The 17,333-nt window shown below is 38.3% G+C and overlaps 2 protein-coding genes across 2 annotated transcripts in view; one reads left to right on the forward strand and one right to left on the reverse strand.

Annotated features, from left to right (window-relative positions):
• The window catches only part of wdr17 (WD repeat domain 17), a 62,218-nt gene extending 57,262 nt beyond the window's left edge, over window positions 1-4,956 (reverse strand). The window contains exon 1 of the mRNA XM_052126902.1: window positions 4,915-4,956. The gene's annotated coding sequence lies outside the window, so the exon portion shown is untranslated. The remainder of the gene's footprint in view (window positions 1-4,914) is intronic.
• Window positions 4,957-6,178: 1,222 nt separating this feature from the next.
• Window positions 6,179-17,333, forward strand: part of gpm6ab (glycoprotein M6Ab) — a 98,371-nt gene continuing 87,216 nt past the window's right edge. Inside the window, exon 1 of the mRNA XM_052126917.1 lies at window positions 6,179-6,281. Within this exon, the coding sequence (XP_051982877.1) occupies window positions 6,278-6,281 (4 nt within the window). The 5' untranslated portion in view covers window positions 6,179-6,277. The remainder of the gene's footprint in view (window positions 6,282-17,333) is intronic.

The raw sequence follows: 17,333 nt of genomic DNA on the forward strand, positions 1-17,333 counted from the left end.
AATTTATCTTGTTATTTACAGATACTTTTTATTTAATGTTAATTTTATAATTAACAATTATGTTCAGATTGAGAATTTATTCCCATTAACTAATTCGACTGAAGCATTCAACATAAATGGGCACCATGCTGTTTTCATAGGGTTTGAAATAAATATGCCCTCGCAAAGGTAAAAAATACCCCTGAAAATCTCTTCTATGGAGCAAATATTGTTCCTTAATAAAAATTTTGACACCAGCTGGAGCCTAATATCTGTGGAATTCGACTATTGAGTAGATTATTTTCTTTCTCTAATCTGGGCCAGCACTATAGACAAATGACAACATAAACCATGTTAAATGCAACAGTTGTTAACTTACAGCACATTTTCAATGCAAGCCTTACACAGACATCGCCCACTAGCCTGCCTCCTTATAAAAATCTATATATAGAACAGAATGTGCAGGCTAATAGTTTGATAATAAAACAAAGACCACAATCTCCTATCCCAAGAAGACAGGGTCTGAAGGTTAGAGACTGTCACTATTGCCCTGGCTACAGATCCACTCAATGTAAATAAAGCACTTTAATTGGTCCAGGGAAGGTGGTTGCTATTGTATTATGAAAAGATTAGAATACCAACCATGTTATTCATTGTCTGCAGCACCAACAAAGCCGCACATGTTTTTCATGAAAACATTTGAGTGAACACTTTTCAATTCTTAATTTTAATGAGAAGATAAATAATTCAAGATGCCTACACCACTTAAAAAATGTTTTAAACCATATTTGGTTCAAGCTATATCTTAAAGGTTTAGATCATCCAAAAATTTTAATTCGGTCATCATTTTCTCATGTTACATTCATGTCATTATAAACATGATGCCTTTATCCCTCTCGGAGGCTTGATTAGCCTGATAAGGGGCAAGGTGTGTAGAATCCTGACCCGGCCCCGCCCTCCGCCCTGTCACATTCCTCCCTCGTTCTCTCAGGCCGGGATGCCCCCGTCATGATGTACACCCTTCCCCCCTTTCCCTGAGGGAGGACGGGCCTTACGCCCCGTCTGCCGGCAGGTCATCCCCGCCTTCCTGAATCTGGGAGGGGATGGGGGAGGGAACAATAATTATAAAAATTCCGTCAGCCCCTGGCGGACGGAACGCCCTGCCGCGTTCTCGGGGAACAGAAGGGGTCTCCCTCGCCCCTGGCAGTGGTTCTCCCGCCGGCTGGTAGGCGACTCCTGCGCCCCTGGCAGTGGCTCTGACCTCTCCAGGTGGGCGGTTAGGAGCTCCTTCTCCCCTCGCGGTCGCGGCCATCGTCCTCTTTCAGCCTGCTGGGCTCCTCGTCCACCCGGCAGATGGCCGCGGCTTCTCCGTTGGTAGTGGCGAGAACTCTACTATGGCGTATCCCTCCTCCTTCTCAGGTTTCCGGCACCAGTGTAAAGGGATCAATGGAAAGGAGGAGGCGAGAACCGGCTTTTCAATATAAATAATAGTTTAATGATAAACTTAAATGAAGACACAAACACACACATGACGGACATGTCCGTTAACGATCTCTCTCTCCTGCACGATCCCCTGCAGTCGACCTTTATCCCTCAGAGGCTCGATTAGCCTAATACGGGACCGGGTGTGTAGGATCATGATCCTGCCCCCCGCCCTCCGCCCTGCCACACGCCACATCACATTTGGGCCCTGCAACTTCATCAGTATGGTAAAACTATTATCGACACCAAAAAAGAAATTGACTGACTAGAAAACAGAAGACTGACTGACTAGCATTTCAGTATCATATCAGCATTTTCATACTGTAAATGTTATTTAAATGGCAACTATTACAGTTACTCACTTGAAAGGTGTAATGTGTAACAACTTTCATGTAATATTAAAATGTTTTTTGCCAATGTGTGAACGGCTTGTAATGCAACTTTAAAATATTTGCCCTTCCCAGACTTCCTAGGTTGCCTATTAAAGCCTGTAGACTGATTTTCATGCGAAGGGAGCGGGTCGCTTTTGCCGGGAAAATCCAAAGGATGTGACATTTATGTGTGCTTCCGAGAGCCTTGCCTCATTGCTTCCGTTATTCAACAGCAACAACAAATTGCACCACTAGTTAACGTTATCTTAGAGATGGAACCCAGCAAATGTCCGACTCCAAGCACAACATTGACTCCTACACAAACTCTGAGTAAGCCAAAAAATATATATATTAATCAACTGAATCCCATCTGGCAAAGCGGAAACGTGATCATGGCCGAGCGAAAAATAGAGTGAACATCAGCAGGGCATTTGATTCCTAAAGGGACCTTCGTTTGGTTTGGGGGATCAAAACCGACCCTGAATTGGTATTCTTCTTATTTGACAGGTAAGCTTACATAATTGCAAAGCATGTGAAATATAGTGCCATAAAGATTGTCAGGGTAATTTTAGCTAACGTTATCTTGCCTGCTAATGCTAAAAAATTGCAAGCTACCTTGCTTCGTAACATGCAAACAACTTCAACGATCTTCTCTTTATACTAAAAAGTCAGGTATAGAGGATACATTTAAGCAAATACGCTGGTTTGTTATTTGTAGTAAAACATATGACATACAAAACATACAATAGTGCAACATAACTGCAGTGCAATAGTAAACTGTCTGGTATAGTTCGGTATTAAGTAGCTGTATGTGTGTAATCAGTATGTTATATTTGCTGATAAGTAGCTTTCGTTTAGTCTCAAAGTTTGTAGTAAAATAATCATAACTGTAATTTTAATTATGCTACCTCATCTGTCAGCATGATGCCAGTGAATCACGTTCAGCCTCTTTGTATGTTACTTCATTGTTTTAGTCGATACTTGCTCACTCACATCCCTATGGAATGTGTGCATAAGTGTGAGCATGAGCAACAGGTAGCTGGCTGCAGTTCACTTAATGGCCACACCTATTATATTGCTTTTGAAAATATGAATGTAACCACTGGATTCATATGGATTACTTTAATGCTGCCTTTATGTGATTTTTGGAGCTTGAACTGTCTGGACACCATTCACTTGCACTGTATGGACCTACAGAGCTGAAACATTCTTCTTTTAAAAAAGTCATACACATTTGGAATGGTGTTAGGGTGAGTAAATAATGAGATCATTTTCATTTTTGGGTGAACTATCCCTTTAAGGGAATCTGCTTTGTTATTTTCCACTCAACGCACAATGCATATTACCTAATTGGATTCTTTGCTGCAAAGTATTGTAAAACCATGTGCTGAGTCTACTACCAATGTCAAGCCATCGCTATGAGAATGTTACTAAGTAATTACTGGCACACAATCCCAGTCTCTCTGCATGGGGCCTAAAGAGGATCAGTGAGACTGAAAATGAAAGAGACGTGTATGGGATATTCTGCATATTTAATCAGCTAGTAAAGGTCTTTACCCAGGTCCCAGGATTATGTGTTCAGAGGCTTTTTTTTTGTGTGTGAAAACACTTCTGCCATCAGACCTGCACCATCTTCACCAAGTACTCATCACCCCAACTATATATGTGCTGTTCCTAAAACCTAATGAGCTGCCTATTTAGTTTATGAGACAGCATTTTATGGGATCATGAGCTATTACAAAAGTTAGATATCTTAATTATACTGCTTCCTATACTGTACCTCGAAATGTGTCAATTTTGTACTCTAAACAGTCCAGGGAGAGCATAAACACTCTCCTGAATCCCGAGTTATGGTGTCGAGCAATTATCCAAAACATAACAAAGATGGCTCTCTTTACTACTTTGGAACAAAATCATACTCAGCAGAACTGTGCTGTTATAACTTTGATGTATTTAGCACCAACATTCTACCTATTCAGAAAATGCAGTCGATGCACAAAGCTGAAATGGAAATTGCCATTCTAAATAAAATTGTCACAGTCAAGCTAATATGCATGAAGCATGAGGTGTGCATGAAGTCTTTTCACTTGATCCACAATTGGGCCAACGTCTCAAGTGAAGAGTCCAGCTTCTGTATCTAATCTGCTTATGTAAGACCAGGGGATAATAATGTTCTATCTACATGATATTGTCAAATTTCACATGTCTCAAAAAATAGCCCAGTCATTAGTTCTGCTTGTCTGCTTGCGTGCTGGCAAGAGAAAGCTGTGTATGTATCCCATTTCTCACTGTTTCTAATCTGCACAGCATTGTCTACACAGATGCTGTATCAAAATAATAATGACATCTGTGATGAGGTGCTGCTGATATGCTGGCAGACAACTGTCAGCACTAACAGAGACTCTGGTGCATTTCCTCAATGGCTGTCCACCTGGAGTTCTCCCAGATCGGATGACAGTTAAACAAGCTTCAAGAAAAGTAACAGTACACACAGTTGATATGAATTAAATAAATGCTAACATGCAAAACAGACTGCTGATTTTTTTTTTTTTCAGTTTAATAACTGCAGTTATTTAAAATAAAAATATGACAAACAGATGATACATTTTAATATAATATAAAATTAAATATGTATTATATTTCAAATAAGGCTGTAATATATTTATTATATATTATATTTAAAACAGTCTTACATATTTTAATTGAACAGTTATGAAAAATGTAGATTGACTCTCTTTAAATGTTTTTTCAATATAAGATCGCTCAAAAAGAACATAAACCCCATGCTAGATGTACATATATACCTGTTGTAATAGCGTACTTTTTTTTTGCACCGGAACAGTTTATGGACATGATCACAATCCACGAGGAAAGTTCATCTGATTTTACTGGGCTTGTCTACGCATTGCTTCGGCAATGAGCCATGTCGCCAGTTCATTTAAGTAATGCTGAGAACGTATTTTTTAAGAAAGTAAGGCGTTTCCAAATGTCTGTGTTTCAGGGGAAATCAAACGCATATACTCGAATTATGCGTTGAAAAGAGCACTGAAACATGTGCGTATAAATAATGAAGATTGCTTACCTCTCTCTATGTCAGTGGACAGCGACAGGGTGCTGAGATTAAGTGTATCGCTGACGGAGAATAAACACTTGGTACATGTAGTTTGTTAACGGAGCTTCCGATTCATTGTGGCGATTGGTCCATTCGAAAGTGACGTCACCACAGTGCTCATACTTTAAAAGTGGATTGGTTGTTTGCTAAATCAATCAACGTAAATCATCGTGCAAAACCCATGTAATCTTCATCCAGTGAGGCCCTCAATTGTCCGTGCTTTCTTGTATTTGTAGTCCAAATAGGTGGTCACCTATTGTTGAAAAAACTATGGAATTATGCACTTTTGGGTTCCCTGTTCAAAATGCAGACGGCGGGTTGTAATTAGGTAGCCTATTGCACAGTGAGTGTTGTGCAAGCCACTTTTCATGAAAATGATGCATTATTAATCCACCAGCCTTTTCAAACAGATCTTCAGTTTCATCAACGGACTTTCACCCTTCTGAATGTGTTTGCACGACTGCAAAGCATCACAGGCCTATTTAAGAGTGCGATAATAGCTTTTTTTATAATAGATAATAGTGCGTTTGCATTCAATTTAGGCCTAAATATGATTGTCAGCATTCATAAAAGGCACACTAACGTTATTCGCTGTAGATAAAACATTGGTTTGTATATTAAAGAGGCTTTTTTGTGCATAAAGTGGCTGTTCAGGATTGCATTGAAAAACTATGTATGGCGTGGATGAACACAAAAACATGTTTAGTGTGAACGGCGCCTTTATACAGTAGTGTTTTCTATAAAATTGTGAGTGCAACTTCTCTATCGCACCAGCAGAGATCACTGCGTACCTTATTAATATCACTAGTTGAGCCATTGCAAATCACAGAGGGGTGTGTTCGGTAAAGTGGTAGCCTACATTCTAAGTAGCTGTTTCCCATGTTGGAACGTATAATTTAGTAATGAATTGTGCAATTTTATGCGACTATTCAAGAGAAATACTTAAAATATCATTCAATCACTAGTTATGTTTTATGTGTATTGTTTGGACGTCCACCCCGCTAGACGCATTCCTGCATTATTACAGTCAGTAAACTTTTATTGCTGCGAAATTAATCAAATAATTAGGTTAAAGATAAAAATGTTAACGCTCTTGACACATAATGTTGCACTCTTCCAAGCTGAAATTATGTCGCGCTCAACAATTAAATGCTCGACTTATATTGAGTAAATAAAGTTGGCAATTTGGCAATGATAAGTTTTCCCCGCCTTTTAGTGATTATGACGTCTCCTCATTCAGTACGCTATACTGACCGCCGTGCTTCATAGCTCACATTGACAAACTCTTGAACTGTGGACTTTCTGGCGTTGACGAGCTCTTATAGTCTCAAACATGGGTAAGTCATTTTGTCGTTTTAACTGAGGTTGAGGAGGTGAAAAGTGATTAACTTTAGGAAAGTCGCTGGGAACTGTCATTTCACGATGACTAATGTGTCATAGAATCCCTCAAGTGTGAAGTTAAAGTATGACCTCTCAGTAAGTGGAACGTCATACTATTAAAGGTGCAATTGCTATTTATGTTGCCAGTAAATATATTGTCATCCCATCAAATGTGATGCTAGTAATTTGATTCAAAAAGTTTCTCGACCAAGCAAGGATGAGCTAAGAGTGATTCATTTATGAACTTCTACACTATAAGACACATGTGCAACAGCAGTGTTGGAGAGATCATATGAATTGTTTTCTTTCTTTCAAATTATTCTGGAATAGCTAATGTTACAAGTGTACAATGCCTCTCTTGATTGATAATGTTTTTAAGTAGACTGGTAAGCAACCCAAGCTCATAATCAGATTATGGTGGTAGACCGTACCTGGTGCAGATGAGGATAAACATGTTCAAACGTCCCATTCAGACACTGGGGAGATACCCATGTTTGCTGTAACATATTGCAAACTACTTCCAAAAGTGCTTCCACTGCTTATCTGGGATGAGCAATGGATTGACCTAAAAAAAAAATGTTTTCCAAAGACAGGGAAAACCAGAGGTCCCCACATCCTGTTTTTTTTCTCCTTTCTTTTCTTTTTATACACACATGGCAGAGGAAGAGGTTGCTTACGCTCAGAAAAACTCACTACTCATCACTAATCAAACTGCAGCACAGATGTAAAGACAACCTGCAACAATATCAATCACAGCACCTTCAACACGGTTATATTGAATACATTGTTTCTGGGCACACAACGTCCAGTTCTTATCTTGGGTGCCAAGAACCGGACCTAAGACGCATATAATCAGTAGCGCTGAAAAGCACTGCTGTTCTTGGGATCTCACTCCGTGCACTGTTTACCAGTTATACTTGGAATATGAAAAATGACAACACTTGTTTGTGCTGAAGAAAGACAGACTTTGTTGAAGTTCTCATTCATGGTGCCTGCTGATGGTCTGTCCCCTCTAATATATGCACAGTCACATGAGAGATAAATTCTGTTTGCTTCCTCCACCAAACATTCTCCACTTGTGTGGGGGCCTTTGATAATACTGACAAGCGTCTCTGTTTTAGTGAGACTGCCCTGCCTTCCCACCACACTGATCTCGCTCTCCCTTCACTGACTTTTGGTTGCTCTAATGAGCAGAACATGAGTTTGGGTTTATGGGGTTCAGTGACTTAAAGCTGGAATGCTGTCTCCTAGGCCACTGCCATGTCCTACTACAGATTTCCATTTAAAAGGTCAACCTGTGCCTCTAGTGTCTGCATGTGTTTTTGTGTAAGGGTACAAGTGCAAATGTGTGGCATGCTCAAGTCTATGAAAGGGAGGCACCGAAAAAATATTGGAGCGGGGTTTACTTAAAATACACAAAACTAGGAAACATTTTCCACGCAGAAATTGCTAGCAGTTTTACAGAGCATATATTCTAGTAAAGGCTATACGCAATTCCTGGTGGCTTCAGTAAGAAATTATCATGTTAAATTTCCTTTGCAATTCTCTGTTTCAAGTAAATTTTACTCACTATTTGTTTGTACATTTTACTCAACCAAAGTAGCACTGAATTAAGCAATGCTACTAAAACTGTACTAGCATTTCAATTCATTTTTTAACATTCTTAGTCACGTACAACATGACACACAGATGACTTCCACAGGGACTGCTATGGAATCTATTAGACAACATCACCTTGGTTTTAATGGTGATAGAAACAAGATCTGTCTTGTGCACAAAACACAATGAGGGTAACAATCAACAGATATTTATTTATATATATATATAAGAAGTTACCAAATGTAACACAAAAAACAAGCAAATTAACTTGCAAACAGTTAAACTATGAAAGCTCATTAATTATTCATGGTTTAAATACCCGCTTTGAAATGTTAAGTAAAATTTACTTATTTTATTTACCTGTAATTTTTACTCAAATTAGCAAATAAATATGACAAGGTCTAGTATTAGGATAAATTTAAGGATAAATATAATTCCTTATTCATCGTAAAGATAACAAACAATCATAAATAATATTTACTTATAAGTAGGGCTGAAACGATTAGTCGATGTTATCGACAATGTCGACAATAAAAAATTGTCTACAAAAATGTTCATTGTCGAATAGTCGTCTGATATAATTTAACATAAGATGAGATCACATTAAACTAATGATGGCGTGGGAGAGCAGCACTGCTGCAGGTGATGTACATCACAAAGTACAAGGGAATTATACAATAATACCAAAGAAGTAAACACAGAAGCACTCTCGTTGTGTAATAAGTGGAGTCAGAGCTCTTTAAAGGAAACACCCCGCCCCGTGTTACATCTAAAATGCAGTTATAGATGTAAATGCGTTATAGGTTTATTAAAGTTAAAATAATTTGGAAGCAGGTCATGTAATTAACTCCAAACTCCAACGCTAGCATTTCTCTGTGCAGTCAGCACCTCTTCTATGAGTTGTGTTAATGTCCCGATCTAAGGGGGAGAGATTGAAACTGCACCTGGCTGATACACGCTCTGTCACTGGGACGCTCTTCCCTCGCACCCGCACCTGGTAAAGCTAGATTATAATGCGATGGCTCGCGACTTATTGAAGCATAATATATGTTTCATTGTGCATTTCTTATCGTGAAGAAAATTGGCAATACACAGCTTTATTAATAAGAGAGAGTTTGTTTTTTGTGAGTTAAGGATGGATTGAAGTGAACAGAAAGGTGAGAGAGTCTTCACCCCATTATACTGTACACTGCAAAAAAATATGTTTATGATTTGTTTTGGCTTGTTTTCCAATAAAAATATTTAAAACTCATTTAAAACAATGTACATTTTCTTTAGCAGCTATACTGCAGAATAATTCTTTTTTTATCTGTAAATGTTGAATATAATATTAAAAATATTTTAAAATATCTAAAAATCCTTTAAAAAATATGCATTCACCTGAGAAGCAGCATATAAGATATTTAGACTTGCTTTTAGAGAATATATCTTGAATATACATACATTTTGTCTTTACTGCACTCGCAGAATTATATCCAAGTGAAAAAATACATGTATATATAAAATACACATTTGTATATATATATATATATATATATATAGTATATATAGTTGACATTCAGCCGCTTCAGGCTTCGGTTCAACTGGGAAAAGAGTAAGCCCATTCTACCAGGGGTATCGCGGCTTCCTGGGCATTGTCCCGCAGCGCCTCTCTAGCAGACATATGTAGAGCAGGCTGGGCAACACCTAACACCTTTGCAAGGTTTTATAAGCTCAGGGTTGAGCCAGTTTCGTCCCATGTGTTATCAGGTGACACAAACAGGTAAGTTCGGGTCAGCTGACTGGGTGTACCACATGTGCAATACGCCTTTCCCCTCCCTTGAGGCGAAGACGTGTGCTCTTTTCCCAGTTGCGTTTGCAAAAAAAGTGTGAATCCTGGACGTTCTTCTTCCTTAGCCTTCCGAGAGGCTCGCCGCTGCCCCTGATGGAGTGAAGCGAGACGTTGTGTCCCTCTTGCCACAACACTGAACCAACCGTTGAAATGGCCAGGTCTTTGGCTCGGCTCCTCAGTGCGAAACCCGAGTGTGTGTTTGCATCGGCACTCCTTTTATACCCGTATGTCTGGGGGAGTGGCATGCAAATTCCACATGCCAATTCTCATTGGCCTTTTCTCAAAGATCAGAGGTGTCTGGGCTCCCAAGGGTGAACCCCTAGTGTCAACTCATCGACACAACGTCTTGTTCCCTCCATCAGGGAATGGAGGTTACATCAGTAACCGTGACGTTTTTCATTTAAAGTAGTCTAAAATTTCTTAAAACAAGAATTATGTACAAATTTATGTACACCTTAGCCAAATACATTTTTCACAATTCCTGACATTTAATCGTAAAAACATTCCCTGTCTTAGGTCAGTTAGGATCCCTACTTTATTTTAAGAATGTCAGAATAATAGTAGAGAGAATAATTTATTTCACCTTTTATTTCTTTCATCACATTCCCAGTAGGTCAGAAGTTTACATAACACTTTGTTAGCATTTGGTAGTATTGCATTTAAATTGTTTTGGGTAGCCTTCCACAAACTTCTCACAATAAGTTGCTGTAATTTTGGCCCATTCCTTCAGACAAAACTGGTGTAACTGTGTCGGGTTTGTAGGCCTCCTTGCTCACACATGCTTTTTCATGGTGGTTTTTGAGCAGTGGCTTCTTTCTTGCTGAGCAGCCTATCAGGTTATATCGATATAGATATAGACATTTGTATAGATATAGATAGATATACTTGTTTCCTCCAGCATCTTCACAAGGTCCTTTGCTGTTGTTCTGGGATTGATTTGCACTTTTCGCACCAAACTACATTCATCTCTAGGAGACATAATGTGTCTCCTTCCTGAGCGATATGATGGCTGCATAGTCCCATGGTGTTTATACTTGCGCACTATTGTTTGTACAGATGAACGTGGTACATTCAGGAATTTTCTTGGCTAAATTCTTTTGATTTTCCCATGATGTCAAGCAAAGAGACACTGAGCTTGAAGGTAGGCCTTAAAATACATCCACTGGTACATCTCCAATTGACTCAGATTACCCAATTAGCCTATCCTAAATGGTTTGCCAAAACTATAATTTGCTATTATGAAATCTGTGGAGTTGTTAAAAAATTAGGTCTAATGACTTCAACCTAAGTGTATGTAAACTTCTGACTTCAACTGTAAATTTAAGCAACATATAAGAAATTTAGATTTGCTTTAAGAGAATGTATCTTAAATATAACTGCATTTAAGATGTATCCTCGGGGTGTCTCCTTTAAAAACACTCGACACGCAAGTTTTGCTTCAGCGGAGTGGCAGCTCCAGCTCCACTTACTCCACAACGAGTATAATTCCCTCATACTTTGTGATCTACATCACTTGAAGCTGTTTGGAACGTTTAGAGTGCATCTGGACTGTGGGCTGTGTAATTCTTCCTCTCCTCAGTCAGACGCGAACTGCCGTGCTGCTCTCACGCATCATCATTAGAGTTTAATGTGATCTCATGTTACATTAAATGAGGTCAAATGACTATTCGACAATGAACATATTTGTAGACAATATTTTATTTTTGTCGTTGTCATTAACGTCGACTAATCGTTTCAGCTCTACCGAAATCAGTCTGTGCTTACCAAAATTCGAACCACTGTCCCCAGTGGCTGAAGCTGGAAGTGTTGTTGAATGTTAAGGCCCGTGTGAGCCAAGGGTCTCTGTCTGTGTCCTGCAAGACAAGGAACAGACACTACATGACACATCCACTCCAAGTAACACCCCTCTTGGATCAAAAAGCGACTGAATTGGCTAAAAGAACTATTAAAATCCTATGCAATTGCTGAATGATTCTTGCTGTCTTAACTTTGCAAATAGAACAAAGAATTACTTTACTAAAATGTATCATATTAATAAACTGAAGCAATAAATGGTTAATTTAAAAATGTCTCTGTTTGGTATTCTCAGTAAGCTTACAAGCTAATGGTTTAGCCTATTAGCTTAGCATACCACTAGCTTCTTCTCCTCTTCATTTTCATTACATTTCTCCTCACTGTCAACACCTAGTGATATGGCGGTATGATTCTATTCAAGAGAACTTTTAAGTTGCGGTATATTTAATAATTTTACAAAGTTTAAATTTTTTAATCTTTGTGGTATGGGTTATGTTTAGCGGTAGGGAAAGGTTTAGGGATGCTGCTGGACTCCAAATAAGCACAACAAACAGTGGATGAATGTGACATCAAACTGTTTACCTGTAAGTAATTCAGACAATTAAATCAATTAACATTCGGAAGCAACATGTTGATTTGAAATGCTTACTATCTATATGTATAATCTGACCTAGCTGGTGCAATTCTTTTTTTTTTTTTGGTGCTTTTGTGTATTGGTGCTAAAGGACTGGAGAAGACATTGTTCCCTTATGGAAGAAGTGATTATGGGTATGTTTCCCCTTTCCTTCACTGTTTCCTGTGTGGAATGGCCAAGTGAAAATGTAAAAAGCAGACAACATATTCTCAAACCTGGCCAAATCTGTGAAAATTGACCTATTTTCCTTTCTTTACCTTTCTGTGATGTGCCGTTTTATATTTTCAAAAGAATAACAAACAGTCCTCAGAAGAGATGCGAGTTTAGTTTGGTTTGAACCACCTCACTTTTTCCTGTTTTTCATTCCCCATTCTGTGACTGAGGTTTTCGTTTATTTTGGTTGAAAACAAATCTGCTTTCTCATACAATCACAGCAGTGGATTTTGATGCAGTGAGCGATTTCTCTGGTGCAGTATAAGAGCCTTCCTCTTGAAATCCTTCCACTGGTTCTTGTGTCATTTTGGGCACACATTGAACCCAGCAGGGTTTTATTCCTCAGCAGTATTTACATACCTTGGTCCCAAAGCAAGAATATCATAAGAATGTCTTTGAAAATCACATATTCAATATATGAAGCGTGGATGGTGACTAAGCTATGAGTAATCTAAGATCTGCAAATTAGTTTAGCACTTTTTTGTATGCTAATAGCCATATTTCTGCTAAAACATTAAGAGGAATGTTCATTTAAAGGAATAGTTCACATTTATGCCGTCTTAAACTCGTATGACTTTCTTCTGCAGAACACAAATGAAGATATTTTAATGGAGAAACTGTATGAGTTGTCTTTATCCATACAATTCAAATCAATGGGGTCCAACACTTTCAAGATAAAGGCAGCATAAAGGTAATCCATACAACTTGAGTGGCTTCTGAGCGATATGATCGGGTTTGGGTGGGAACAGACCAAAATGTAACAACATTTTCACTATAAATCTTAACATCTGCGGTCTACCGTGATCATATATTTGAAGTTTGATTACAGTGTAAGGCGGGTGCCAGTGAGTCTGGGCTACCCCTCGAGAAAACAAAAGGCTCTCATGAGAATTAACATCTGAACTCTCTCTCGCAGATGTAACAGCAACATCCGAGATGCAACATACTGTGCAGCTAACACCTCCCTTCTAAAGTATCTTCATCTTACTCCTCCTCCTCACTTAAAGCTCACTAAAAACCTATGCAATGTGAAGTGTGTACAAAAAGTAACTATAACATGTTTGGTATCATTTAAAGTCTCTCAGTGCGCCTGGTAAACTGGTCTCATCCTCCCAGCCATAATGAAAAGCTAAAAGAAGTTATAAAATATGTGAAATTTGGTGTGCCCCTTAAAGGTGTGCCCTCCCCCAGATCCTCCATACCTCCTGTATGTTAATCTACAGGAACCCCCTCAACAGGGGACCAAAATCTAATTATAATGACAGACACCACCATTTGGTAAACATATTGAATTATCTGGGTATTTAAGGAGAGGCGACACATTGCTCAGGGCTCTCTGTAATCAGACGATCCCAAACAGTTTACTGTTTGTAGTTTATTTCAGGTGATTGCAATTCGTATTTCTTATGTTTTGATAAAATGTCTAACTTTGACTTATCAATGTCTAATTGGAATTGATGAATTGATTATGTTACCTGGTCAATAAATTGTCAACATTTGATTTTATTCTGACTGACTCTGACATTGTGTTTCCCAAACAGATTAAACGATTCGTATGTTACTGCAAGTCTGCGTCAGATTAGTGACGACTAATATTTGGCATCGATTCAAGTGTACTTGGTTTGCAAAGACAAAAGGGAATTTCCGTTTAGAACAGCAAACGCTGCTTGACCAATCTAAATCTGGGTGTCTTACCTCTGTTTTAATTTGATGTTTCTCCAGATAAGTGTACGTGGGAAACCATGCATGGCCAATCCAAAGCTATTATAAGAGAAGTTATGTTGGTCAACTTACATCTGTAATAGTGGCCGTGACCTCTACTGAAGAAAGCGTTAAGTTACATTCAAGTGTATGCAATTCCATGGGGCTATACTGAAGTATCTTTGATTGTGTATACGTGAGCGTGACCGATCTCAGGTATATAGCAATTACCTCTGTTTGATGATCCAATACTGGCCGCTTGTGATCGTGAGACCCGCGGTGTAGAGAAAACACGCGAGGACCTCAAAGCGACATAGTTTCTTAATCGAAGCGGGTAAAGTACAATTAAAGAGTTAAAGGAATAATCAAACATTCGCTCACTTTTAATGATACTCAGATATCATTAAAAACCTTTTTCATTTATGGAGTCAGATGAAATAACGAGATAATACATAAGAGAAAATGTATTTCATTTAATATTGTTGTGTTGTGTACAAGAAAGACTGTAACGCGCAGAGACCTTCACCCGTATTATTGGAGACCGTCATTGGACCGATAAACGGGCTTACAACAGTTTTTCATGCTTGATGCAAGTACAGAGAAAGTACAAGGAGTTACATTTTGGCCTGCTCTCACCAAAATCCATGTTAGGACAAAATAGTTACATTTCAATCTTTTTCTCTCATAAAACCCATCGTTTGGGGTGAGTTTATCTATTTTTTTGACCAATGAAAGATGGTGTGAGGGTTCAGAAAACCTGTTTGAAAACAACCATTATTCTTGCAATTAAATTTGGTGATGCTTATGGTGTAGAAATTACACACTTCAGGATTAAAATTGGCCTTAGAGTAGAAAATAAGATAGACAGCTGAACGGACAGACCAATAGGCATAACATTATTCATCCCCCAGGGGATCTTAAGTCAGAACTTAAGTCATATTCAGAGCTATAGAGATACTTATGCATTCATGGATAGTGTCTAAACCAGTAAAATAATGGAAGGCATATCATGACCTGCGGTGAATTCCTACTGTCTGACAATCTAGAGAGGCTGTGGCTTTTGTGAAAACTAGACGCTGGAGCAGTATCAGCTTCTAATGGGAAATACAGACATCAGTGCTGGGAGCACACAAGTCTTTTGCAGTATTTCAGCAGTATTTCTGGTAGTCTGCTTACTGGTTTAAATTATAGCCAGAATAAATCACATTTATATGAGCTGGAGATCATTTAATACGAATGGAAACTCCTTGCCAGGGCGCAGACCCAAAAGCAATGATGTGTCTGTGATCTAATCCTGTCAATTCACCTATGAGTGTATTTGAATGTATTTTGATTGACAGGACTGAGAAATCACTTAATGACATAATTCAGTCAGAACTGAATATTCACAGAGGAAATACATTTGTTGACTGTAACCAGCAGATATAAAATCTCAAACAGAATTAGCATCCATTCTTTTTCTTTTGGTCTTATCTGTCCATTGTATTGTTTCCTTTATATAATATAGCCTACTTTATGAATATGTCTCACTTTCTCTTGCCCTATGAAGTTGTTTGCTCCATTGTATCTTTTAGTTCTTGGTATTTATAATCTTTAAGGCTTTGGGTGTAGCCAAGTCCTGTGTGATGTGACCTGTTCTCTATTCAATGCCCTGAGGAATCCATGCAATGTGAGGTGACCGGCTGACCTTTCAGCATGTACAATAGCTACTGTAACAATGCTACACAATGGTATATGTTGAAACAATCGTTTCAGTATTAGTCAAGACACATCTCAGATCACTGTTTGAATCAGTTCTCAGTTGGACAGTTACTCTTTAAGCATTTCTATATCATTCTTCATTGAGGAATTTAATAGTGTTCAGAATTGTTGAATTTTGAAGGGCACAGAATGACTTTGGTTAACTGTGATCTTTATGATGGGGAGGTCAGAATGCAGTAAAGGGTGAGGGTCTCTATTTCTCTGTCTCGCTCACACACATATACACATTGCTTTTGCACCAATTTCTTTGTTCAAAGAAACTGGGTTGTCTTGATGTGTGTAGGTGGGATTCAGAACAATTGCTGGGTTTATAAGTACTTGTATTTTGTCAAACACTTTGTCTACTTTCTAAGCTTTGTCATAAATTACCATAAATTACAGTCCTTGCCCTTTCTTTCTGCCTGACAAAAAGATACATCTTTACTTCTGTGCTCTTATTTATGTTAAATGTCAGATTACTGCTTTGCAGCTTGACTGATCACATTCACTTGGGAATTGCACTCCACAGAGGATTTCAGTGTTACAATGGGTTGATGATATGACAATAATACAAGCTCTCAATCTAAAGTTCAATCACATCAATCTATAGCTCATGTTAAAGCAGCAGTGATTCATTAGTGTAGACATCTTCTTATCTGTACTGTGATGTTCCGATTGCCTTGCGTGATGTTTGTGGTCCGCTTGACTGGATTTGCAGAGGAAGCACTCCCCATGAGAACCATAAATGTGGCATCTTTTCCAGCAGTAGGAGGAAGATAGATAAACCAAAGTATGGAAAAAGTTGTTTACTGTATCTGCAGTAAATGTCACTTGTTGCAGTTTTTGATCAAAGACCAGATTGACCCTAGATGCCATTTTTCACCCAAAATGAAACTTTTAAACTTTTGTCATCATCTAATCAACTTCTCCTGTTGTTCCAAACCCACATTACTTTCTTTCTTGAGTGCAGACAGTTGGGAGATTATAGGCAGTATGTGAGTCTCAGTTACTATTCACTTTCATTGCATATTTGTCCATACAAAAGATGTCAATGTTGACGTAGGGCTGTCATTCTACCAAAAATGTCCTTCTATGTTCCTTAGAAGAAAGAAGGTTATAACTTGAAAGTGAGTAAAAGATGACATAATTTTCATTTTGGGTGAACTAACCCTATAAAACAATGAACATATGCTGTAAGATACCCTTTGGCCTACACATAATGAATAAAAGTGTTTTTTTTAAACATTTAACTATATACATGCTGTCAGTGAAGCACTACAACCTCTTGACTGAGAGAGGCCATGATTTTTTATTTCATTATGATTTATGCATTACATGCCTTTTATTAACATCACTTAAGGCTTTCAGATCTATTCAGCATCAGTCACAGGTAACAACTAGGGCTGTCGATTTAATGCGTTAATTCAGTGCGATTCATTTTACAAAAAATAATGCTTTAAAAAAAAATGTAATTTTACATTTAACACAATTAATCGC

This window comes from Xyrauchen texanus, chromosome 5 (genome assembly GCF_025860055.1).
Source record: "Xyrauchen texanus isolate HMW12.3.18 chromosome 5, RBS_HiC_50CHRs, whole genome shotgun sequence".
NCBI classification, from domain to species: Eukaryota; Metazoa; Chordata; class Actinopteri; order Cypriniformes; family Catostomidae; genus Xyrauchen; species Xyrauchen texanus.